Raw genomic sequence first — 27290 nt, forward strand, 5'->3', positions numbered from 1 at the left:
AAGCTGTTTTTTAGGAGAGAAGTCAGTTTTCTTGATTCTTTGCACAAAAGGCTTGTTTTCAACTTTTCTTTTTTTCATGAGATATTGATGATTTAATTTGACTTTACCAGAATTGTTTCCTTTCTGCTCAGATCTGAAATTGCTTTTAAAAAATCACGCGTATCTTAAAAATGTGTTACCCAGAAATTACAGACGCCAAACCACATTCCTTCTCGTGGGGAAAAAAAGTAGCTGCAATAATCAAACACACTTGCAAGATGCAGCAATCTGGAGTTGTTCACTCTCTCATTTAAAAACAAAGAGCATTTTCCGCAAACCCATAGATCTGCGCCTTCACTGTAGAGTTAGCCAGGCTCTTGCTTAGGTACTGTTCTTAGCCCAGCTCCTGTTCACAAACAGTAATCTCCGATCTGAATTTGATGGTACTTTCCACCTGGGCCAGCTGGCTCGTCTTGGCGTACATACTTGGGCTAGTATCCTGCACACTTTACAGTGACCAGGAAGGCAGAACAACTGATTGTCCTTCAACATCTTCTCACAATTGCTCTCGTGTGCCCAGAAGGACAAGTTCTTCCACAATTCACTGGGAAAGAATCATAGAATCTCAGTTTACTGCAACACTAAGAATCTTGAGATGTACCCCAGAAGTCTTAGTGACACAGTTGGGTAGTACAGCCCCAGCAAAGACAAGTAACTCAAGAGTGGCTGCTTACAACCGAGGAAAGTTGGCTCTGGTGCCCATTGCCTGGGTTAACTCTTCAATGAAAACATTCTCTAAAACAACTCAATGCCATGCATTCTTACTCGACATCCTTCTCTCCATTATTCTTTCTTCTATATTACTTTGCTGAATAATGGTTAATATTGCTGCTTTCTCATAGGTAGTTTGCAAAAAAGTGACAGCAGATTATGCAGCACATTTTGCTATGTTATCTTTTGTTAGTGATGTGCTGCAAAATGCATCATTTTGAGGCATACTTAGTCTGACATCATTGACTTATATTCATTTAATAACATGTCAAAGTACTGCATTTGTGCATCAGACCACATAGTCCAAATACAGGAGAACCCTGTTCATCTGATCTTATTGGGACTGGGGCCACACTGTATAATCAATACTCCGGATAAACTGGAGTGCTATCTAGTGGCCACAGAAGGGCGGGGGGGTCTCCTAATTCTGGTCCTTCAATCCTGATTGTTTTGGTAAATGTGGAGAACCAGTTAAAAGAGGGTTGCAGAAATGGGGCTTTCCTTTATTAACAGTTGCTTGGCTGACATCTGATGAATACAATTATAGTTACATGCATGTTTGGAGTGAGAAAAAAGAATGGATTATTTTATGGGAACAATTATGAAGCATTTATAGCAATAAAATAATTAAGTAACAGATCCATGTATCTTTAACTTGCAATTGAAAAATACTTGAACTGTTTGAAAGAGCAACACAAAATTCCATGAATGCACAATCACTGCCCCTTACCTAGCTACAAAAATCTAGACTTCAGAGGCAGGTAATCTAGCCTTGATGGTCTTCAGAATCCTGTTAGTCTTGCACTATTCGTCAAAATGGAAATTCAAGAGCCTATTCCTATTGCAATCCAAATTCCTCATGCCTAATATAGAACCTGATATAACTTTGGATATATCATTACAGAGCTTCAGACCCCACAGAAACCCCATCCACTAGGATTTTTGTAAACAGATTTACCTTTGTTATGCTCATAGCGCTGTTACACTGGTAATCCCCAAATTTGGGCTGCTGACTTGGCGTGACTGCCAGTGGAGGCTTTTCTAAATCAGGATATGCAGCTTTAATGGCATCTCCAAATATCTCCTGAAGGCGGCTGTTGATATTAATCATGCTTTTTGTTGACTTATTTCTTTCCTCTTGGAGACTCTGAAGAAAAACAGAACACAAAACATTCATGTCACAACATTCTAGGAGGCATTACTTCACACTCTCACTCAAAAGCTACAGTAAACTTCCGATAATCTGGCACCTTTAGGATACAGGGGGTGCCGGATAATCAGATATGCTGGACTATTGGAAGGGGGGGCTATGAGGGGTCCGGGGTGGGGGGATGCCACCCCAGAGCCCTCTTATCCCCCCCTTCCGATAGATGGGCTCTGCCCCAGGCGTCCCTGATTTAGCCGCTGCTGAAACTAACCAGCAGCGGCTGAATCGGGGACGCCTGGGGCACAGCAGCTGGAGTGCTGCCAGGGTTGGTCCAGTAGCGCCGACCCCTGGCGCGGCGAGACCAACCCGGCAGCACCACAGCTGCTCTTGGGGACACCTGGGGCAGAGCAGCTGGGGTGCTGCTGGGTTGATCCCGCAGCGCCGCTCCTTGGCGCTACTGAACCAACCCGGCAGCACCCCAGCTGCTCTGCCCCAGGTGTCCCCAAGTCAGACACTGCTGATACTAACCAGCAGCTGACTCCAGGAAGCCGGGGCAGAGCAGCTCTGCCTTGGGCTTCCTGGAGTCAGCCGCTGGTCAGTTTCAGCAGCAGCTGAATCGGGGACAGCTGGGGTGCTGCCGGGTTAGTCCCGTAGCCCTGAGGGGCAGTGCTACGGGACCTACCCGGCAGCACTCCAGCTGCTCTGCCCCCGGCTTCCCCGATTCAGCCACTGGTCAGTTTTAGCAGCAGCTAGATCGGGGAAGCTGGGGGCAGAGCAGCTCCAATGGTCCGGCTGCCTGGAGCACTTCCGGGTTCCTGATGGTGCTGGGCCATTAGGAGTGCCAGACCATCAGATGCTGGACCATCAGAGTTTTACTGTATATGCATTATGAGTGACCCGTGATACATAGGGCTGTGTCTAGATCCCTCTGATTGGCATGAATTTCACCCCATAAGTGTATTTATTTACTACATCACACTCTGAACTATGAAAATTATTTGTTGCTTTTAGTCAACATCTTAGTCCGTTTTCACTACTCTCTAGAATGATAAAATAGTTTTTCTTACCATTCTCACTTAAGGCTTCATTCCCAGATTTTTAGTATAGAACCCCTACTCTTGGAACTCAACAGTGGTAAGACTTTCCCTTGCTCAGGTATAACAAACCTTTTCATACTTTTATGTATGTGCCCATCAGCTGATCACAGATGGATCTCAACTCTAACAGTAGTAGGCTACTTTAAGAACACAGAAGAAATTAGAGGGCATGGTTGGCAGTCTGCAGGCAATTATACTGAAATGTGATCAGAAAGCCACATTGTCCAAAGAATTGTGAAAGAATTCTCGCCGGGGTTTGTCAAGCCCTGAATATACCTGTAACAAAATCAAATCTCTGATGCTGATGAGAAGGAAAGCATATACCATATACCAAAATTTAACACACTGTCAATACCTGTTTCCTCCCTTACCTTTTGAAGAACCTTTCGCCGATACTTAAGCTTTGCGTTTTCGTCTCGCAGTCCCTCCAAACTTGGAGATGTTTCCAAGCAGCCAAAGTTCTTCAGTCGATCAATCTCTGCAACTAAGATCTTGATCTCTTTTTCCTGGAAAGCAAAATAAAATAATGACTGTCAGCTGCTGTGTTTGTGTCTGAAGTAACTCTTGGAGCAGATTGCATCAGAACTTTGATTATTAGCCCACTTCTTTAAAATATAGCCCAAAAGGAAAACATAAAATTGAACACTGCTATAAGAGAGTAATTAGCAACAATTAGCACACATTTATTTTGACAGACTGACACTGATACTAGTATATTGTTAATGAAAATTCAGAGTAATAATAGGTCCTGATCTCCCACACTAGTCCTATTAGCCTCAAAGACATTACTAGGACTTTAATAGCATCTGTAGAGTGAGCTTTTTTTTTTCTTTTTCTTTTTTTAAAAGAGGTTTGACATTTTTGCAGATGAAAAAATGTGCTTTACGTACCATTACTACACACAGCAAAAATAGCTCTTTAATTAAAGTCTGAACAATAAGACTATTTTACCAAAAGTCCGCCCAGGATGAGTCTCTTCACTCTTCAGACCAAATGCAGAGAGTCACCCTTTTCCACTAAGGACAAATACACATTAGGTGGTGTAAGCCCAAGCCTCAAGAAGTTTGAGGTGTGTCTACAAAAACCCCTAAGTGGTGGAAAGGATATCGTTCACCCTTCCTCCCCTTTTTGTACAGTTCCAAACTATCTGCACTTGGCTGAAATACACATTAAAAATCTTGCAAAATGAAATTAATCTTACAATTTTATATTTACGTTTTTCCATAGAACAACACAAATTACATCACAGAGAAGCTAAAATACCCAGAAGCAGTATTGTGAACTCAAATTTAAACTCCAGAAAAGTCAGTGCATATGTTACTAAAAGCAAACACACACACACACACTATTTTTAACACTGTAACACTGTACACAAACTAAAATCTTCATACAATACCTTTTCTCTCACAACGTCTGCAACAGCTTCAAAGCAGTGCTGTAACAACCTAGGTGGTCAATACTACCAGTGAATTTTCAGAAATGAAAATGATCACCCTTATTCAGGAATTTAATTTCACTTTTTAAATGAATGCAAGTCAGGGCCCAACTGCTTTCATTTTTCCAGGGCAGAAAACAATTTAAAGGGCAGGGTAATGCCGAAATACTTGCTGCTGTGTGATTATTCTGCATGATGAACAATCACGAACCCCGTTCCCGGCTTGTGAAAGGAAAATGCTCAAGTTATTCTTGTGGAATTTCCCCCCAAATCATTGTGCTGGGGACAGTGTGAGGACAGACAGGTTTTGTTTTTGTCCCCATAGTCAGGATCCTATCAGAGATTGGGGCCTAGTGCTGAAAAGCTCCATATGACGTTCCCAATTGCCTGAATGAAATGATGGCAGCAGAGCCTAATCATGTGGCGTTTGAAGAGCAGAAAAGGAATTTTAAATATTCAGAAGAATTCACAAACTGACCTTTCCGTTCCCCAACAATCTTCACCTATTTCCCCATAACTGAACAGAAACAAGATGTCTGCAGCACCAATGTACTATGCACTCATGGGGCAGTCGCAGTGATCTGATTAAAGGTTGATGTGTCAGCCTGGAATGGCATTTGCAACATCTCCTCCTTCCCTCCCCCCTTTATAATGTGTTAGCTAAACCCTGGACATTACTTAAGTATAGGGAGAAGCAAACAGTTTTATAAGACAGACTGGCAGGATACACTTTGCTGCCACTGGCAGGCCTCAGTATTTGCTCACAAGCTGGTATAAATGCAACAGGGGGCTTATTTAGCATTCAGCATCAACAAGACTCCTGCTCAAGTGCAGCCACCTCTTGGAAGGCTCGCCTGGGAAATTCTGACTCCAGGGTGAGTGTCTTGGAAGCATGGGCCATCAGGCCTCAGCACACCACCATACAAATGGCAGCAGTAGGAAGAAGGAATTGACACAGATCAGTAGCTGTCTCAGAGACTAGCCAAGGCCACCGTGGTTCCCCATTGGTCCGTGGAGAGCACAGACTGTCACCCATCCCTGATTAGCACTCAGGTAAACTGCCAGCCTAGAACCTGGCCACTTAATAAAGGTCTGTCTATGTGAAACCACTTATTCCTGCGTAGTTACAGCCTAACCAGGGTGCCTGCCTGAATCAACCTAGAACAAAACTTCACATTTTGATTCTTTTGGTCTGTCCTGTTACGATGCAAATCCTGTGATTTACCTAGCCCTATAGGTAATCACTTGTGAATCCCTATTGGCAGTAATGAGATACTATCAATTCTCTATCCTCCGTCTGAAATTATTACCATCAAACCTGTTTGCATAAGTGCATTTATGCAAAGGCTTAATAAATCAGCACTCTTGGATCTGTGAGTTCTGTATTATATTATCATCAGAGCTTGGAAGATCAAGAGTGGAAGACGACATTAAATGTGTAATCAAGAGAAAGAAAACTAGGAGAGGGACAGAAAAAGCACCATCTGTTTCACACTGCCATGGAAAGGTAACCTTTCCCTTAGCCTCAATACACCTTGTCCACAGGGGGTCCTACGTGATGACCACCTAATGAGAAGCTGTGGTGAATGCATGAAGCCATTTTTGAAGTATCTTTGGACAGGTTCTCTAGAACTCTTCCCCTCACCGGGAGCATGCAAAAGGTATGCATTGCAATGAAAAAAGGTAAAACATTTTAAACAAGCTCAGCACTGCCCTTAAACGTAGTTGTTAATGCCTGTTCCACACATACCAGCAACAAATGATGCATCAAAATAGCAAGCCCATATTAAACTATAAGGGTTGCCTTTATTTGTGAGCAGTGTGTTCCTAACAGCACATACACACCCAATCAAATATAGAAAAGCCAAGGGGGCTGGGGTAAGAGGGAGATTAGGGAGAAGTGTGTCCTTCCCCCACTCCCCTTCCTGAAAGACCAGATGTTTGTCTCCATAAACATTTATTTCAGCTATCAAAAGGTAACTAGCCCTCCTTAAGTAGATCAACAATCAGAACAGTCACATGGAATCTTTCCCCTAAAAACTGAGCAATTCTCTTTTTCTTTGGGTCTTTTCCTGTTGTCTAGCTATATACTATTTACACGATGGTTGTTACTCTGGCACTTTAGCACCTTTAAATTTAACCTATTTTCCTTCCTGCACACACTAACCACCCTTCTGTTCCTGTGTTTCTTTCTCCTCCTGTATCTTTGTTTCGCTATTTGTATCAAGTCTTGTATGGCCATGCTCCTCATTCCATCTGATGGACGCAAGCATCTCCATGTCCATCCCTGCTTGGTCCAATGAGCAAGAGATTAAACGATTGTGAATGTATGTGTTGCCACTACACCCCTACCACAATTCTTTCTTCTCCTGTTTGAGTAGTCCTGGCCTCTCCTCCAATTTCCCTTTGCCTTACCAGCACTGCTGCTCCTTCATATAGCACAGGGGTGGGGAACCTTTTCTGAGTTAGGGGCCACTGACAAACAGAAAAATCAGTTGGCCAGAGGGCAGTGGAGGCTGGAGTGCCAGCACAGGCTCCCCAAAGCTGGGGGAGAGGGGTGGAATCCCTAAGCTCTGGGGTCAGGGACTGCATTTGGCCCTTGGCCCTTAGCTTCCCCACCCCTAATACAGCACTTCACTGATGATGATGGTGCAGAATAGCAAAAATGACATGAACCATATTAGTTTGAGGCTGCCATAAGCAGAAATGGTAGCAATAGTAAAAACAGGGCAAATTCTAATTGCTGTTCAGCTGTGTGAGGTCAACACGGTAGAGAAACAAAACAAGAGGTTTATATTGTGAGTGTGGCATGGCAATATGTTAAAAAATAATTCCTGGTATCGAACATCAGCAACACGTGCTACTTTGGGCAAGACCAGAACAAAACCTGCCTGAACAAGTTAGCCAGAAACCCACAAAAACAAAATGAAAGAGACCAGACTTATAGTGTTGAGGAACATTTGTCTGTATTTTATAGAGCTCACTACAGAACCTGGCAGGGCACAAACATCAGCTATTCATTAACACGTTTAAGAGATCTTGAAGGGAGAATCCAGTTAATAAAAGATCAAGAAATCCTTTTTATTCTCAAAGCAGGAAATGGGAACTAAAAATGAAACAAAACAAAAAACATTTATCGGATAAGAATATGGTCAGAATGGGAATTAGTAGCCTAGCTCAGTCGCTAGCTCTGGAGTCAGCTGTGGCTCTTTAGTGCCCACACATGCAGCTCTTATGGAGTCCCTAAGGTAGTTTGGTGCATCTTTTGTTCGTCCTGATCTCAAGCAGAATGAGTGGAGTACTAGGATGACTGCTACAAACAAAACAGTATTAGGAATTCTGAATAAACATATTAGAGCTGCTAGGATATCCCAGGCCCAAAAGCACTACCAAGGAAGAGGGCAAGTATAGGAACACATCAGGAGAGGTGGTGTCAGATGAAGTCAGAAACACACAAAACAATCGGAATTACAATCAGATAACTCGCTGCAATTTTTCGCCATGTGTCAGTCTGCATCATGGCCAGAAAAATGTACAAGACACTTACAGGCCAGAGAGCTCAGTCACAGGCAGACAGAAACGATAACCTGTGTCTGTACCAATGAGTTCCAGAGGTGAACCGTCACATGGGATGAGGAGTTTCTGGCAGACAGCTGTCTCTGGACTTGATCACTATTGGTCTGTGCTAGTAGATATCTGGAAACCTGAATTTCCACACCATTCTAATTCTCCAAAGGGGAAAAAGCTTTCTGCCTCCCCTCCCCATCTCCTAAGTTTCCTGGCAACATGTCATCTGCACTTGAAAGAGAGAGAGCGAGAAAGAACACAGCATTTGACTATTCCACTCAACCCCAGAGCAAGTCTGCTGACTCCAGACTATGGAGAGCCTCTACTCCACCACTGTCACAATTTCCATTTTTGGAAGTCCTCCCTCAGAAGAAACAATTTCTGATTCTTCTGCTGGTCAGTTTTCCCAAGCAGCTGTGGCATGAAAATAACATGACTTCTGTCCATTTCAAAGGGCTCTGAATACCAGCAGCCAATCTGACCACAGGATCTCTGCTCTCACATGGCCATTGCATCACAAAAACGAACAGATTCATATCTGTGACATGTTCTTACCTACCATCCCTGACAAACTTTTTACTTTAATCAGTGCGTGAGTTTCAATGATGTGGGAATTGGTGAGTTAGGGTTCCCTTAGAAATGCCATGTAAGTCCCTGAGCCTTAAGTCCCTGCAGTTTTACCGGCAGCACCGCACTCAGGTAGGGATTTTACCAGGAGTAGGGGTGTTAAAATGTGGGGTTTTGTAAACGCCTCCCCTGAAATGTGCCCTCAGAGGGAGCGGGGGAGGGAGGGGGCGCCACAGGAGCCGTTGTGCACGGGGAGTGAGCTCAAGCGCCGGCTCCCCCCGCTTGTGTGGAACAACGAAGCTCGGCCAAGGCGCGCGGGCTCCCCCGTGACCGTTTAACGGTGACGGGGCCCGCGCGCGGCTGTTAACTGCGCCCGCACCTCAGCCCGGGCAGCCGCTCCCGCGCGCCCGGCTTCCCCCCCAGCGGCTCGAGCCGCGGGCGCGTCACGGGGCAGCGAACCGTGAACTCACGGCCGGGGGGAGGGGGGCGGGGCCCAAGCCCGCTCCCCCCACCGTACTCCTTTGGTACAAGCCGGGCCCGGCCGCCTCCCCGCAGCCCAGGCGCGAGGGGGAAGGGCGCGAACCGCAGCGGCCGGCGGGGGAAGGGGGCGGAGGCGGCGCTGACCTGCTGCAGGAGGCGAGCGGAATATTGAGCCACGTGAGTCTCCATTCTCACCGGCGCCGCGGAGTGCGGCGGTAGCGGAAACGGGTGCGCGGCGGAAGCGGAAGGAACGCGCCGCACGTAGACGGGGAGAGGAGAGGCGAGGCACGTGCTCTCGGGTGCGTGGCCTGCCGGCCAGCGCGGCGGGCACGGAGCGGGCCCCGCAAGCCGGGAGGGTCCTTCCGCCAGAGCCTGCGAAGAGGCGGGTGGGGTCTCGGCTCTCGCTGCCCCGACTGCTGGGGGAGACAAGCGGCGCAGCCACCCCCAGCTCGTATGATTTTCCATTAAAAGCATTTTCAGAAAAGCGCGTCTAGATTGGCAGAAGCACGTTTTGTGGAAAAGCGTCCGTGGCCAATCTAGACGCGCTTTTCCGCAAAAAAGCCCCGATCGCCATTTTCGCAATCGGGGCTTTTTTGCGGAAAACAAAGCTGAGCTGTCTACACCGGCCCTTTGGCACAAAAGGACTTTTGCCTGAACGGGAGCAGCCTAGTATTTCCGCAAGAACACTGACAATCTTACATGAGGAATAGTGATAGAAATGTAGCCGTGTTAGTCTGGGGTAGCTGAAACACAATGCAGGACAATGTAGCACTTTCAAGACTAACAAGATGGTTTATTAGATGATGAGCTTTCATGGGCCAGACCCACGAATCTTACATGAGATCGTCAGTGCTTTTGCGGAAATTCAAGTGGCCAGTGTAGACAGCTGGCAAGTTTTTCCAGTAAAGTGGCTGATTTTCCAGTAAAACTGGCCAGTCTAGACCCAGCCTCTGGCTGCTTTGTCACTGACAAATACCCGCACTAGCCTGTCCCCTCAGCTGCTGCGAGGGCAGTGCCCATCCCACCCTCCTTCCTTGGCGCAGCCCTGACTCACACCTGAGCGCGCAGGGCTCTCAGGCACCGGGCAGCACCTGAACTGATACAAGGGAGATAAACTGAGGGAGCGAGGCAAGGGGGTGCTGCCACAGAACAAGAATTTACAGGGCATGGGGGAATTGGGGTCAGTGAGGCTGTAGCTGGAGAATAAGGATTCTTGATATTACAAGAATTCTAGTTTTTCCAAGCAGCTTTGCTCGTTACCAGCAGTAGTGCATCCCTGGCCCTGCAGTTCCTGGAGAGAGCGCACTGGGAGTCTTTGTTCCCCACTTTAGCCACAGGGGAGCCTGCGCCCAAAGCCAGTCAGTCCTGGTCTCTCCTTACAGCTCATACACCCAGGAGGCCTTTCCCCCACCCCACTTTCTGCCCTAGCCCTCACCCCCTTCCCACACTTACATGTACGAATATGGAAATATCACACTAGGGATATTAAGCAGATATTTAATCATGTATTGACTACTGGAGTAGTCAACAGGCAGCTGGGTCATTCCCAGCACATGGTGGGTACGGGACCAAACCCCACTGCTCCTCTGCAATTTAAAAGGCAGGAGAAGCCGGGTACGCTGTCCCCCAGTTCCTATGCCTTTTAAATTCAGCTGCAGTGGGATTTGGTCCCTCAGCCAGTGTAAGCCGGGACTGAGCTAGGCTATCTGCCCAACTGGCTGTGGCCCCTGTCTGGGGGGGGTTGTAGTGGGGAGTTGTTACCCCCGTGCAGACATGGGTTGCTTTGCAGTAGCAGCTCCTGTCCACTCTCCCTTCTCCTCCTCCCCTCCCCCCCCCCCTGCTTCTTCTGAGAGAGGTAGCAAGAGGGAGCAGGCAGCATCACAGAGATGGTTAGGGTTGCCAGGTGTCCGGTTTTGAACTGGATAGTCCACTATTTGAGTTTTCTGTTTTGTTTCCTGGTTAAAAGACAGGAAACAAAGAGTAGGAATAAATGGTAAATTTTCAGATTGGAGAGGGGTAACTAGTGGTGTCCCCCAAGGGTCAGTCCTGGGACCAATCTTTTTCAACTTATTCATAAATGATCTGGAGAAAGGGGTAAGCAGTGAGGTAGTAAAGTTTGCAGATGATACCAAACTGTTTAGACTAGCCAAGACAAGCAGACTGTGAGGGACTCCCAAGAAGATCTCACTAAACTGAGTGATTGGGCAACAAAATGGCAAATGAAATTTAATGTGGATAAGTGTAAAGTAATGCACATCGGGAAAAATAACCCCAACTATACGTACAGTATGATGGGGGCTAATTTGGCTACGACAAATCAGGAAAGAGATCTTGGAGTTATCGTGAACAGTTCTCTGAGAACTTCCACGCAGTGTGCAGCAGTGGTCAAAAAGGCAAATAGGATGTTAGGAATTATTAGGAAAGGGATAGAAAATAAGACCCAGAATATCTTACTGCCCCTGTATAAAACTATGGTACGCCCACATCTTGAATACTGTGTACAGAGGTGGTCTCCTCACCTCAAAAAGATATTTTGGCCTTGGAAAGGGTTCAGAAAAGGGCAACTAAAATGATTAGGGGTTTGGAACAGGTCCCATATAAGGAGAGGTTAAAGCGACTGAGACTTTTCAGTTTAGAAAAAAGGAGACTGAGGGGGATATGATAGAGGTATATAAAATCATGAGTGGTCTGGAGAGGGCCGATAAAGAAAAGTTATTTATTAGTTCCCTAAATAGAAGAACTAGAGGACACCAAATGAAATTAATGGGGAGCAGGTTTAAAACTAATAAAAGAAAGTTCTTCTTCACACAGCGTATAGTCAACCTGTGGAACTCCTTGCCCGAGGAGGCAGTGAAGGATAGGACTATAAGGGTATGTCTACACTACAGCACTAATTCGAACTAACTTAGTTCGAATTAGTTAATTCAAACTAAGCTAATTCGAACTAACGCATCTAGAACTAAAAACTAGTTCGAATTAGTGTTTTGCTAATTCGAACTAGCATGTCCACATTAAGTGGACCCTGAACCGGGGTTAAGGGTAGCCGGAAGCAGTGCCAGCAGGGCATCAGATGAGGACTTAGAGCGTGGAGCTGCTGTCTCAGGCTAGCCAAGGGCTGTGCTTAAAGGGACCGGACCCCCACCCCAGACAGACAGAGTTCTCAGGGGTGCCCCGCTTGCAAAGCAGTCCTGGCTTGGAGTGCCCTGAGTGCCCACACTGGGCACATCACAGCACTCGGCCATCAGACCGGCTGCACTTGCCGCAGGCTGCCATCTGGGGAAAGGGGGAAATTGGGGGGCTGCAGGAGAGCTTCCACCCCAGAAGCCCGCAGAGCCAGCCCAGTCCTCCCCATCGGTGGCTCGTACCCCATTCCTCCCTCACCTCCTTCCCTAGCCCCCCCTTCCTGATGTACAAAATAAAGAAAACGTGTGGTCAAAAATAGAATCTCTCTTTATTGAACAAAACTCGGGGAGACTGGGAAAAGGAGGTGGGAGAGGGGAAGAGAGAGGGTGGGAGAGGGGAGGGCAACTACAATGATCAGAGGTTTGGAACAGGTCCCATATAAAGAGAGGCTAAAGAGACTGGGACTTTTCAGTTTAGAAAAGAGGAGACTGAGGGGGGATAGGATAGAGGTCTATAAAAGCATGAGTGGGGTGGAGAGGGTGCATCAAGAAAAGTTCTTCATTAGTTCCCATAATAGAAGGACTAGAGGACACCAAAGGAAAGGAATGGGTAACAGGCTTCAAACTCGTAACAGAAAGTTGTTCTTCACAAAGTAAAGAGTCAACCTGTGGAACTCCTTGCTGCAGGAGGCTGTGAAGGCTAGAACTAGAACAGAGTTTAAAGAGAAGTGAGATCAAGTCATGGAGGCTGGGTCCATGGAGTGGTATTAGCCAGGGGGTAGGAGCGGTGTCCCTGTCCAAAGTTTGTGGAAGGCTGGAGAGGGATGGCACGAGACAAATGGCTTGGTCACTGTCTTCGGTCCATCCCCTCCAGAGTCCCTAGGGTTGGCCGCTGTCGGCAGACAGGCTACTGGACTAGATGGACCTTTGGTCTGACCCAGTACGGCCATTGTAAGCTCAGGGCTCAGGGTCGGGGGTCTCAGTGGACCACCTTGATTTTCATGCACACCTGCTCCTGGGTGGCCAGGCTGGCAGCTCTCCTCCCCTAGACGGCCGCTTTCCTGTGCCTAGTGCGGAGGTCGTGGACGAGGTCCACGATGTCCACACTAAACCAGGCGGGTGCCCGCCTCTTGCGGTCCCGGGCAAGCTCCCGGGAGCCGCCAGCCTGGTCCCGGGAAGAGGGGTTGGGCTGGGGGGCATTGGGTGGCTGGCTTGAGCCGTGCCAGGTGCAGGGTCTGCTAGCTGGGTGCTGGCAGGCTTGCATCTGGCACAGGCACTGTAGCCAGCCCGTGCCCCTTTAAGGGGTCCGGGGCCGGGAGGGGGGCAATAGAGTTTCCCTGGTGTTGGCCAGAGTGGCCACCAGGGAAAGCTGGGGAGGGCTAGCCTCCCACTAGTTCGAATTAAGGGGCTACACACCCGTTAATTCGAACTAGTAAGTTCGAACTAGGCTTAGTACTCGTAGAATGACGTTTACCTAGTTCGAACTAAGCGCTCCGCTAGTTCGAATTAAATTCGAACTAGCGGAGCGCTAGTGTAGCGCCTATCAAAGTTAATTCGAACTAACGTCCGTTAGTTCGAATTAACTTTGTAGTGTAGAATACCGTCATAGAGTTTAAAGAGAAGCTAGATAATTTCATAGAGGTTAGGTCCATAAAAGGCTATTAGCCAGGGGATAAAATGGTGTCCTTGGCCTCTGTTTGTCAGAGGCTGGAGAGGGATGGCAGGAGACAAATCTCTTGATCATTGTCCACCCTCTCTGGGGCACCTGGTGCTGGCCACTGTTGGCAGACAGGATACTGGGCTAGATGGACCTTTGGTCTGACCCAGTATGGCCGTTCTTATGTTTAGGAAAAATTGAAAAAATATAAATGGCTGGTATTTTCTAAATAAGATGTAATGTAGATTGTGATGTAATGTCAAGTGTGTCCAATGTTTTTGTTGAAACCATCTGGCAACCCTAGAGATGGTGCTGGGGGTAACTGGCTTTGAAGCAGGCTCTCCAACACAGACTCCTACTTTCTTCCCCCTTGCTGCTCTGATACAGAGACAGCAAGGAGGGAGGGAATGCCAGTAGTTGACTACCTGATAAGCCTAGGCTCATTCCCTATGTTTCACATCTCAACATAAGTGCACAAAAGTGTGTGGGAAGAATTAAAGGAAACTGCTTGGGAGTCTGGAAGATCAGGACCTATTGGTCAGCCAGGGCCAGCAGCATTTGGATTTGCTACCTGAGAAGACTTTGTACATCTCCTCCATTTCCTGGGATTCTGGCCTCTCTTCTGCCTGCCCTATTGGCCCTCCACGCCCTTTGATCACAGATGATGAAGCACTGGCTTGCAAGAGCTCACTGAACATGTCCTTCCTCATCCTCTACTTTTTCCTCATCAGGGCCAAGCATTCTGCAGGTGTGGAAGGGACATTCTTTTCAAGACCATCACAGTAGAAGCTTCTGTCAGACACATATGGATCATTGAATTTGAAGTCACAGTTGAAAGGAAAGATAAGTTTCAAATGTTACCTGGGGAACTGAGGTAAGCAATTATTGTGGGAGCTAAAGCTATTGGCAATGACTAAGCCCACGGCCTAAAGCCGGGTGTCCCCCTCCCAGAAGCCAGATTCGGCCTGGTGTTACGTATCTGATCACCGTTGGATTGGGTAACCACAAATCAGGCTAGACCAATGTTTAGGGCCAAACCATATATTTTGAACAGTAGAACATACACCAACAACAACCGTGTAAACCCACCCTATCCCAGAAGAAAAGAAGATAGATAAGCCCCGGATACAACAAAGGGGAATATACTTCACGAATCAGAGGCAGATGGCGATTGATGCCTGCGACCTTCTACCCTTTGGCTAATGTAAAGCCTTAGGGGAGGACAGCAGGGAGTCCTTCGCTGACAGGGAAAGGTAGTCCTGTTGAACCGCCCTCCTGCAGGTGGATCTTTGCCTCCAGTGAGTCTGGTAGATTCCCTCTGGGGTCGGCGCTTGGTAGCCCTTCGGCTTACAGTCCAATCCAGCGGGCAAGGACGATAGTATCTGAGTTCAAGTCCACGGGGCAGAAGCCAATAATCCTTGAGTGGGGCGTTCCCACACTCGCGAGGCTCTCTCTCTCCCACACTCGAACAAATCCTTTTACCAGAACCCACAAACTAAAATGGATCACCACGGGAGACGAACAGACACTGACAGGACTTGGGACAGCAGACAGTGACTGACAGGCTACAATACAGACGGACAATGGCGAACCCGAACTCTTCTTTGGTCAGGGCTTATAAGCCCTTCAAGGCGGGAAACGGGTGGTAAGGGTGGTGTGCAGCAAATGGTGCCGGGTGCAGCACTCCAGTAGGGAGGGGTGCACAGTTAATGAGCGGTGTGCAGCTCATTTTAGTGCCTAGTGCACAGTTTTGGGCCGAGTGCACACAATAGTATGGGGTGCACCGAGCAGGTGACTGTGTGCACCTAGGTTTTGGCGGGAAAAGGGTAACCCAGGGAGAGGAAGGGAAACAAGATGGAAGCTAAGGAGGCTCCATCTTGAACACCATAGTTTTAAATAACTTTCCCTGGTAACAGTTCCCCTCCTTGATGGCGGTAACTAAATGACAAATACTTGGAATTTATGTTGCACTGCCATCACAACATGTGTTCTTAACTTAGTTACATATACAACGCAACAATGTTAACAATGAAACCTTTTACATTTCTTCATCTCTTTTTAACACAAAAGTATCTTTATATTTCAGCTTTGGTTTATGACATACATACATTGTTAATATAACTAAATACAGTAATGTACAAATTTGCAACATATAGCTGATAGTTAAGGGGTGACTGAATATGGAGGTAAGATCATCAAATGACATTACTATATCCCACCAATGATGTGTTTCTGCTTCAGTTTGTACCTTTTTACTTATTTTACAGATTTTATCAGCTGCATGTTGTACAACGATTCCGGTTTTATTACCTAAGGCAGTAATCTCTTTTACTAAACTTATCAGGTCAACATGGTGAAACAGAGAGGTCATAGCGTTTAGGTTTGGGCCTATATGGATAGGTTCTATTTTCTTAAGAATTTGCATATCAATAGTGTGTTGTTCTTGTGTTGTTTGATGTAGATATACCTTTATATCACATCCTTGCAGATGGAAAACCCTACACAAACATATATTGTTTTCTTTTAAATTCTTTACCTTATAGAAGGTGTTAACCGTAAAAACTGGACACAAACTGCGGATGCATATACATCCTTCTGCAACTTGTACTACTACAGAGTGGGAATTATTGGAATCAGAAGGATGAAGATCGTAATGACATTCCCCTTGGTCCGAATTAAGGCAAATATGATTTTCCTCCCATAGGCCGGTAGTACAAGTATAGCCTAGACTCATTTGTTCTACACAGGCTTGTAAATTTACAGTCTTAACAGTATGGTTATTTATATGGGCCCACATTCTATCTTGTAGCGGTAGCATCAAGGAACGATTCACAAACAATCCAATGGGAATAATAGGATGTATATGCTCTTTCTGGGCATTCAGTAGAGTAAGGATGGCTAATTGCAGATATTCTTCTTTTAAATCATAAGAGGCATCGATAATTGTCCACCACTCTGGATTTTCTTGTTCAAAACTACTCAGCTGAGGCTTTAACAACTTGATAACTTCCACCGGAACTTTCCCTGCAAGGCTGTCTCGGATTATATCTTTGGCGATATCGATTAACAAAGTTTGTGCTTGGATACATGCTAAAGCAGTAGATAAATTAGCTTGGAGAAATCCTATAGCATGTAAAAGCGCAAGGTTATCTTGTTCTTGCAGGGTAAGCCATAGGGGCAGTAGCTTCGTGATGTCTATCTGCAAATAGTTTAGGGCTAGCAATGCTTCTTGGATGGGATGCGTTAACGTTGCGAAATTATTAGACATACCAGCTAGTTTCTGGGCCATACGAATTTGGCTTACGGTGTTCATTGCACTTAAACTTGCTCCGACTCCTCCCATCAACTTTGCGGCTAGATCTCGCTTTGGTCTTCGAGGTGTGACATCATCTTGCTCCACGATGTGCAACCATCTATTCCATCCATTCAGCAAGGGTATTACATACTCTTGACATGCAGGGTCTAATTTAATTGTTGAAACATGCAGTGGTACGGTGACAACTTTCAATGAGTATCTGGGTTCTACCATAACAGTTCTGATGACATCTTTTTTGATGACGTACGGGCCCACACTGGTGATTACCGGAGGATGGGCTATGGTGATATTTAGCTTATACTCAACTTCATATGGGCCTCGAATAGTCCATGTACCAGCTTTTGCCTCCATTTCCACGTACCCATTACATCCATGACCAATCATATGTCTTCTCTTTTCCCATCTACAATATGGAGATTCATGATGAGTACTGGATTGAGCTGACTGCCCATATAACCCACACGGGATTCTCTGGTCATATTTATGCCCAGCAGGATCGAATATGATAATTGGAACACTTTCTACTTCATTGGCCATGTGTACTACTTGAACGGTAATATTCATGCGTCCAGGTTTAATCACTGTGGGACTCAGTATGTCCATAAAAACACATTTGGTGTTGTCCCATTTGGTGATCAACCGTTGGCAATTAATGATGCAACGCACTGGTCTTTTCGTCTGGCATCCTACTTGTTCGATATCTATTCCCCAATCACACCCGCCGTGAGGGCCTAGGCCCATATCGAACCAGTTCTTTGTTCGCAACACCACCTTTTTGGCTTCTTTTTTAGCAGCAAACACTAATTCCTTTTGACCTGTTCGTTCATCAATTATGTTAAAATAGCACTTATCGTTTGCGGTGTAAGCATACAGAATGAGATCTTGTGCTTTAAAATGAACTAAATTTACTACTCTCTGCTTGGTGGTAACTATATCAGAAGTCTTCGGGATGTTCCAATAACGCAACGGCGTGTCTATTGCAGTGCACCTCCAATATTCATTTTCTCTATATAGCAGTCCTTGTCCTATCTGGACTCGAAGTAACAGTAGAATCTTGAACAGTAGCTCTCCCATCTGTGAAAAGACAGAGAAAGAAGCATAGTTAATCTTGGTCTTCGAAATTATGGGGGATTTTTTGGCACCTGGTTCCCTTCTGGAGATATTGACACTTGAGGATTAACATCTTTGATTTTCCACTGTTTTAATTGTGAGCTATGGAACCACTTTTTATACTTTCGTTTCCTTAGGCTTACTTCTAGTTGATAAACCGTAGGTCCAGCCTTGTTTATGATAAAACATGGTCCCATCCATCGGGGACTCAAAGGATGTTGTTTTTCACTCACGTAACGGTATAAAACTTGATCTCCTATCTCCCATTCCTTAATTTGAAGATGTTCTGCTAATCTTTTGTCTACTTTTTGCATATTCTTCTTTAGAGTTATGGCTACTGTTTTTTGTATGGAAGAGATTGTCTCCAACAGCTGGCGTATATACTGGTCTGTCAGCATTCGTGGTCGGAATTCATCTGGAGGCACCCCTCCTTGGACCCACCATAACTCTGGCGTTTTCATCGGTCTTCCCAGGAGTGCCTCGTGTGGCGAATATCCATTAGCACTCACCGTGGATCGTATTGCCATTAGAATTAAGGGAAGATGTTCATCCCATCTTTTACCTGAAGAGTCGATAATCTTACGTAGAGCTGTTTTTATCGTTCTATTCGACCTTTCTACTAAGCCAGATGATTGGGGATGTCCTGGAATATGTAGTCGTTGCCGTATTCCTAAAGCAGCACATAGATGCTGGGTTACTTCTCCGGTAAAATGGGTCCCCTGGTCGCTATCTATTTCTGATGGCAATCCAAACCGTGCGAATACCTCATTGAGTAAGACCCGAGCTGTTGTTTTTGCTGTACAGTTCTTGGTGGGTATTGCCTCGACCCATTTAGTAAAAGGGTCTACTATAACAAGACAGTATGAGTTTCCTCTTGCAGTTTTTGGGAGTGGCCCGATAAAATCTATTTGTAACCGGTGCCATGGGCCATTTATGGGCTGATGGCGTATTGGCTTACCACCATTATTACCTTTTGGGTTATTCTGCGCACATCGGAGACAATTTTGAATAAAATGCTCCACGTCTAGTTGGATTTGTGGCCACCAAGCTACGGCCGACAATCGATCTAAAGTCTTTTCTACCCCAAAATGTCCTTGGGCATGGGATAGAGATATTAATTCTTGGCGAAGAGCTGTAGGCATGACTACCACTGGAACCTCTTTCTCTAAGTCAAGGGTATCTTCATGTTGCTTCCGCGCCATTATTACTCCACATGCATGTTTGAAGATGTTATAGTTCTTATATTTTCCTTGTTTCATCAGGGTCCCAATTTCTCGATCTAAGGTCTGCAACTTTATTAAATCCATGGTCCCCTGATCTTCTTTAGGCTCTATGGAATTAATTTCTGGAAGTGTTGGCACTTTCCACGTTTGCTTCCACGGTAAGGCGGCTGCCTTCTTAGCCAATTGATCTACTATATTATTGATCTCTGAGATTTCTGCTTGGTTCTTTCGGTGTGCTTTCACCTTAAATAAGTATGTCTTTCCGGATCGTTGTCTGGCTAAATTCCACGCATGGTTAAGCAGAACTGCGTGCGCTACTGGCTTGTTATTAGTGGTGTTCATTCCTCTTTCTCTCCACACTATCATCCAATCAATCAGAGCTCTAAGCACCCATTCAGAATCGGTACAGATGGTCATGTCGGTGTTAGGATCACTGTTCTCGAGAGCTAAAATTATTGCTACAATTTCTGCAGCTTGAGCAGAGGTGACGTCAATGGATCGCAGTACTTCTTTATTGGTCTTTACGTGTAATGCAGCTGCTCCCGCTGATAACTTCCCATTAGTTCGTAAGCAACTACCATCTACTACCCACATTCCTTCTGGGGTATGCTCTTTGATTGCCTCATACTTTTCCATTAATGAGAAAGGGGAGACTTCTTCTGGGGCTCGATACTCAGGCATTGGACATTCATGGTCTTCAAGCACAGTAGGGTCTACTGGTCGACAAAGTAGAGCAGGGGCGATGTTTTGCGTTTTAGATGGTTCCACTCTAATGGGATGACTCATAAGGGCTAGTGTCCATTGGGCTATGCGCGGATGACTCACACGCCCATTATTGGCTCTTCCAGATATAATGTACCGTACTGGAGTGTGGCAAGTTTTCAACACGATAGGAGCCATCCCGACGAGGTATTCCCAATGTTGTATGGCCCATACTAAAGCCAACACTTCTTTTTCACAAGCGGTATATTGTTGTTCTACTTCAGATAAGGTCCGGGACCCATATGCAACTGGTTTGGTCGATGTTCCTTTTTCTTGCATCAATATGGCCCCAATGGCTTCTTTCCCTGTGGACAACTGTAGGTGAAACTCTTTATTGGGGTCAGGATAGGCGAGTGCTGGAGCTTGCATCAAAGATTGTTTCAACTGCATGAATGCTTCTTGTTGAACAGTGCCCCACTGCCAAGGTTGGGATTTCTTTAATAGCTTATAAAGTGGTTTTGCTTTCAGCCCGAAGTTCTCAATGAAATCCCTACTGAAACCCAAAAGGCCTAAAAACATCCTTAAGGTGTGAACGTCTGTTGGCGCAGGAAGGCTGGCAATCATTTTAATACGCTCCTGGTCGGGTTTCCTACCATCTTTGCCTAACTCCACTCCTAAGTATGTGACGCTGGTCTTAACTAACTGGGCCTTGGAGGAGTTGATCAAAAATCCAGCTTTTCCCAAGGTGTCCAATACTTCTTCTAAAACTTTCAAGTGCTCCTCTCGATCTACTGTCGCTATCAAAATATCGTCTACATAGCTTAAAATATGTTTGGCATATTTACAGTTTTTCCATAGATTTGTGACCGCTCGATGGCAAATTGTAGGGGCATTATGGAACCCTTGTGGTACTCGAGTGAACGTGAATTGTTGGTGTAAATAGGTAAAAGCGAATTTGTACCATGAATCAGGATGGAGAGGTATTGAGAAAAATGCATTGGATATATCAATTACTGAAAACCACCGTGCACCATTAGCAATTTGAGCAATTATTTCGGGGTATTTTGCAACTACCGGGGTCATTTTAGGAGTTACTTTGTTTAACTCCCGATAGTCTACAGTGAGCCGCCAGGATTTCCCATCAGCCTTTCTGACCGGCCATATTGGGGAATTACACGGGCTCTCACACTTGACAATTATCCCTTGTGTCAATAGAGCTTGTATGGTGTCGTCTATTCCTTTCTGTGCTTCTACTGGAAATTTGTATTGTCTAATTGGGCGTGGGTCTGGTCCAGTTACACTAACTATCTGTTGTATTTTCCCGCAGCTGAGCTTATGTTGTGCAAATACCCTTAAATGTCGCTCCACTATCTCCTGCACATCTGATTCCCAGGTGGGCATCGCTATATCCTGACATGCTTTTACAGATCCTATCCGGTGAGAGGGTAATATGATGGTTCCTACTTCATCTTCTTCACTGGTCTTATATAGGCACCGGTTAGGTAGATCTATGACTAATCCATAGTTTTTAATTAAATCCATGCCAAGGATACCCACATTATCCAGTTCTTGCAGACCAATAGTGGTTGTAATCTGTAAGGATCCTAGTTGACAATGAACATCCTTAATGAAGGGTACAATAGAGGTTTTGCCATTATAAGATTGTAAAGTTCTTATATGATCAATATTTGTATTCCTGATTATAGGTGATTGTTTAGTGCAGATCAAGCTGGTAGAAGCCCCTGTATCCACCAATGCTTGCTGTTCAATGATTCCGAACTTCCCTTTATACATAACATTTACTATTGGTCGTCCATATAAATCAAATGATAGTGAAGTAATCCATTGCATCTTCAGGGGCAGGGAAGCTCGGCATCCTCATTGGGGGTCGTGGTTCTCACGGTCTTCAAAATGGCGACCCTGGTTCCCACGGTCTTCAAAATGGCGACCCTGGTTCCCACGGTCTTCAAAATGGCGACCCTGGTTCCCACGGTCTTCAAAATGGCGACCCTGGTTCCCACGGTCTTCAAAATGGCGACGCCCATCAGGCTCCAAAGGACCGTAACAAGACGGTGGTGCCGTACATCTTGACCTCTCCTCACAAAATGGAGTCTCGGCTGCAGCAGCTGCTTTTCCTTCCCACTGGACTAGCTCGCTAAAGATAGAGTCTGTATTCATGGATTTTATCTTGTCCCAGGGCAGATATTTTGACAGCCTCTGGGCAAGAACTTTTCGGGTAGCAGAAATGTTTTCTTTCTTTCCCCACAATACCCGAGGAGGAAAGCTAGACTTTGGGGCTTTTTGCTCTTTTGATGGCTGGTTTTCTCTTTTAGAAGGTTTTTCTCCAGCCTGGTTTTCCTCATTCAAGGCTGATATTCTTTTGGTGTGCTGTTTAGATCCAGCAGCTGCCATCTGCTGCAGTTCAAAAACTTCCCTTAATTTTTCCTCAAACATAGGAAGAGGAGCATTCTGATAATCGAAAGCTCCTAGGGCCAATTTCAAATTTGGGAGTAAGCCTTGATAACACATTTTTTTAAACTGGGGGTTGTCACACTCTAGTCTATCAGCCCTCTGATCTCCAAGCCCAGCTAACCAAGATAAGGTTTTTTTCCTAATTATATACAGCTCAGGTTTTTCTCCCTCTCTTTGTTGATCTGAGTATGCCTTCCCTACCAGATCTTCTTGAGGGAAGAACACTTTACACACAGCTGTAAACAGCACTTTCCTGTCCGGGTTAGGGTCAGTGATCACAGAACAGGGAAGTGCTAAATAATCCTCCACTGGCATACATTCTTTTAACAGAATCACTATATCTTCTGAGCTCAAATTAGGGGTGGCACATATTCGGGCAACCCAGTCCAATACCTTCTCTTTATTGCATGGTCCCATATTTTTACCTAGAGCCCGAGCCTGTTCTGGCGTCAGGGCCCTCTGTTCTTGTTTTATCACCGGGTAAGGTTGACCAGGATATTGTACCCGGGTGGTAGTTATAGGGGCCATGCACTCCGATTTTTCCTCCCCTCCTGGATACGATGGAGGGGGAGCAGAGGGAAGACTGGATTGTACTTCACCTTCCCCCAACCAGTCTACCTCTCGGTATTGGGGCTGAATAGCCGCCACTACTCCTTTCGCCATGCCCAGCTGCTGCTGCAGCTTACAAATGGTTTCATTACACTGAGTGTGATCCCCTTTAGCTCGCACGCTGCTAGCTTCTTTCATGAGTTGCCTCACAGCGGCTTGGGTGTCATCAAGCTGTTTAGTTTGTTCAACTATCAACACCTTTGCCTTTTCCTCTTTTACACATGAGTCAACTAATTTATTTTCTAGAACAGACATCTTAGCATTCAAAGTTTGAATAAGGGAGTCCTTGGACTCAACCTCAAGCTCCTTCCGTTCTAGCTTTCCCTCAACCACACTCAAGTGGTGCATTGCCTCATCATACATTGATCTCATTGATCTCATTTGAGAGGCTAGCTCTCGGCTAGTCATAGCCAATCCATACATCAAGGCCCTTTTTTGATGTTTCCGTTTTGGGTGGGGCTTAGCCTCCACGTATTTTTCCCACAAACTGCCAAACTTATCGAGAGAATCCTCCCCCCTGAAAGAATCTTTCACCCAGGGGTTAGCTCCTTTCCCAAAAGAATTGACAGCAAACTCCAAAGAGCTTTTATTGTGCGCGGGCCGCCAGCCATCGATGTCAAACAGCCGGTTTGCTGTCATCTTGCTAATTGGGCTGCTTACCCAGCCCGCACTAAAAAGAATCTGAGTCACTGGGTTATGACTAGGCTTGGAGCCAAAGCCTGCCAGACAGTGTCCCACTACAAAAGGAAACCGAAAAACATGAAACCGCACACAAATAAGGAGCGCCGCTTTCCTGCCTGCGCCAAGCGGCAGAAAGGGTTTTTTTTTTTTTTTTTTTAAAAAAAACGGCTGCGGCGCCCGAGCGCACTACCCAGAGTAGGCCTTCCGCCTTCTCAAGCGACTGCTCCCAGGGTCAGGGCTTTGCCCTTCTCAGCTGACAGGACCGGGAACCTGTCACTGTCGGGCGGCCTGGGTCCCAGAGGGGCGTCCCCTTCAGCTGTAACCCCAGGACCACCTTGAAATCACGATCAGGGATAATGGATAGGGTCCCCGAAGACGGAACCCGCCACGAGCACAGCAATACAGTTGTTGTTGTTGTATGTTTAAGCACCACCCATACAAGTGTGAGTGTGCTCAGGGCCTGACAAGGGATGAAGCAACCCTCACCAGGTCCTGCCGCGGTCGCCAAACTGTTACCTGGGGAACTGAGGTAAGCAATTATTGTGGGAGCTAAAGCTATTGGCAATGACTAAGCCCACGGCCTAAAGCCGGGTGTCCCCCTCCCAGAAGCCAGATTCGGCCTGGTGTTACGTATCTGATCACCGTTGGATTGGGTAACCACAAATCAGGCTAGACCAATGTTTAGGGCCAAACCATATATTTTGAACAGTAGAACATACACCAACAACAACCGTGTAAACCCACCCTATCCCAGAAGAAAAGAAGATAGATAAGCCCCGGATACAACAAAGGGGAATATACTTCACGAATCAGAGGCAGATGGCGATTGATGCCTGCGACCTTCTACCCTTTGGCTAATGTAAAGCCTTAGGGGAGGACAGCAGGGAGTCCTTCGCTGACAGGGAAAGGTAGTCCTGTTGAACCGCCCTCCTGCAGGTGGATCTTTGCCTCCAGTGAGTCTGGTAGATTCCCTCTGGGGTCGGCGCTTGGTAGCCCTTCGGCTTACAGTCCAATCCAGCGGGCAAGGACGATAGTATCTGAGTTCAAGTCCACGGGGCAGAAGCCAATAATCCTTGAGTGGGGCGTTCCCACACTCGCGAGGCTCTCTCTCTCCCACACTCGAACAAATCCTTTTACCAGAACCCACAAACTAAAATGGATCACCACGGGAGACGAACAGACACTGACAGGACTTGGGACAGCAGACAGTGACTGACAGGCTACAATACAGACGGACAATGGCGAACCCGAACTCTTCTTTGGTCAGGGCTTATAAGCCCTTCAAGGCGGGAAACGGGTGGTAAGGGTGGTGTGCAGCAAATGGTGCCGGGTGCAGCACTCCAGTAGGGAGGGGTGCACAGTTAATGAGCGGTGTGCAGCTCATTTTAGTGCCTAGTGCACAGTTTTGGGCCGAGTGCACACAATAGTATGGGGTGCACCGAGCAGGTGACTGTGTGCACCTAGGTTTTGGCGGGAAAAGGGTAACCCAGGGAGAGGAAGGGAAACAAGATGGAAGCTAAGGAGGCTCCATCTTGAACACCATAGTTTTAAATAACTTTCCCTGGTAACACAAAGCTCCCCTCGTTTATTCCCATAGTCACCTACAAAGAGAATTATCGATGCTTCAGCATTGAAGCACTTCTACCCAGCACCACTCTCCAGCCCTGATGACTTTTGGTTGCACAGTGCCATTGTAGTCATCATGCCATGGCTAGAGGCAGTGGTGTTTTAACTGACATCTCATTGCTATGGGTGGGAAAGGTATAGAGAGCACCGCTGCTGTTGACACCATGAGGCCTTGTGGGAAGACTCCCTGCCACTCGCCTCATAGCCCACTAACCTCTTCGCTGTATTGGTGCTGGCCACCTTACCAGGGCGTGATGTGGAATAGTGTTCTACCCCCAAGAAAGAAATAAAGCAGTCATCCCTTTGGGAGAGGGTTGAGTATTATCTCTGAAAGTGCATTGAGGATACAAGAGACATTTCTATGTACAGAAACAAGATGCTCTCTGAAACCCTCCCATCTACTCCCCCAGCCTAACAACAGCAGAATGAAAAAAGTAGATGCCAACTGGATCTCTGTGTACTGTGCCTATATTCTCATACAAGTAAAACAATGAGAAATCAATACCCATATTTAACAAGTATGCTAGGCTCTTATCTTTTAATTGAAACAGTAAGGAAATATGCGCGTGTGCGCACTCTCTCTCTCTCTCTCTCTCTCTCTCATATCCAAGTCTTTTCCCCTTTGGACTCACATGTCGAGCCCTGCAAATCCACAGGTATCCACTTTATATCTGTGGGACTGACTAAATTAGTGATCCCCAAACTGTGGGACATACCCCCTACTGGGGCACAGAGGAATATTCAGGTGGTCACACCACCTATTCTCCCCAAAGGCCCAGGAGATCTAATGCCTACTGTCTGTTCCAGGCAGGAGCATGTATACTGCATGGAGCAGGCATGTTATGGTGGGCAGCTGTACACAGCTAGGTCAAGCTCCTAAAATATTGGCAAGGTGGGCAGTCAGGCAAAGGCATTTCAAAACACAGAGGACTAAGTGGGGGTTTGATTTCTGGTCTCTGTAATCCCTGGGCACTGGAGTTTACACTTTTGACAAGAGCAGTGATTGGCGCAAGGAATGGGGCATTGTGGAACAGCTGCTGGAAGATGATCAGGTTCAACACAGGTCAGGCAGCATCTCTTCTTGCACTGCATCAGCCTCAATAGATAATGGCTCAATGCTGTTCGGGAAGGTGATTTTACTGTGTTGCCGCAATGGGACTCTTACGTTAGCTCAGGACAAACTTGAGTGTAGACACATGCACAATTTACATTGACTTACCTTTGCAGTGTAAACTAGGCCTAAGTTTCTTCAAGCATGTTACTTCCATGCCAGCTGATTCTAAAAGATGTGATTACAACTCAGCCATCTTTAAGGTTATCCGGAAATGCTTAAAACAGAATAGTTTTCGTTATAAGTATTTCCGGAAAAAGAGCGTCTACATTGGCAGGATGCTTTTCCGGAAAAGCGTACGTGGCCAATGTAGACGCGCTTTTCTGGAAAAGAGCCCCGATCGTCATTTCCGCGATCGGGGCTTTTTTCCGGAAAAGACTACTGGGCTGTCTACACTGGCCCTTTTCCGGAACAGTGTTCCGGAATAAGGACTTATGCCCGAGCGGGAGCAGCGTAGCTTTTCCGGAAAAGCGGCTGATTTTGTACAGTTCAACGTCATTGCTTTTCCGGAAATTCAAGGGCCAGTGTAGACAGCTCGCAGCTTATTCCGGAAAAGCGGCTGATTTTCCGGAATAAGTGGCCCAGTGTAGACACAGCCGAGATGTTTCTCCATGGATT

The 27290-nt window shown here is 46.3% G+C and overlaps 2 protein-coding genes across 3 annotated transcripts in view; both read right to left on the reverse strand.

Annotated features, from left to right (window-relative positions):
• The window catches only part of RARS1 (arginyl-tRNA synthetase 1), a 37969-nt gene extending 28645 nt beyond the window's left edge, over window positions 1-9324 (reverse strand). The window contains exons 1-3 of one of the 2 annotated variants that reach the window (XM_075900172.1): window positions 9188-9324; window positions 3366-3500; window positions 1709-1897 (exon numbers count right to left, since the gene is read on the reverse strand). In XM_075900172.1, coding sequence (XP_075756287.1) covers window positions 1709-1897; window positions 3366-3500; window positions 9188-9232 — 369 coding nt within the window. In that variant the 5' untranslated portion in view covers window positions 9233-9324. Of the gene's footprint in view, window positions 1-1708; window positions 1898-3365; window positions 3501-4907; window positions 5009-9187 lie in introns of those variants that run through there. The other variant, XM_075900173.1, reaches the window with a different exon arrangement.
• Window positions 9325-14683: 5359 nt separating this feature from the next.
• Window positions 14684-25500, reverse strand: LOC142818703 (uncharacterized). The gene is made up of 2 exons (XM_075900175.1): window positions 24737-25500; window positions 14684-18212 (listed from the first exon to the last, which is right to left on the reverse strand). The coding sequence occupies exon 2, from the start codon at window positions 18210-18212 to the stop codon at window positions 15861-15863; it is 2352 nt and encodes a 783-aa protein (XP_075756290.1). The 5' UTR covers window positions 24737-25500; the 3' UTR covers window positions 14684-15860.
• Window positions 25501-27290: the final 1790 nt, after the last annotated feature.

Source organism: Pelodiscus sinensis, chromosome 17 (assembly GCF_049634645.1).
Source record: "Pelodiscus sinensis isolate JC-2024 chromosome 17, ASM4963464v1, whole genome shotgun sequence".
Lineage (NCBI taxonomy): Eukaryota > Metazoa > Chordata > Testudines > Trionychidae > Pelodiscus > Pelodiscus sinensis.

Coding starts and splice junctions, on each gene's coding strand:
- LOC142818703 (XM_075900175.1), bottom strand. CDS start 18,212: ATGGGAGAGCTACTGTTCAAGATTCTACTGTTACTTCGAGTCCAGATA.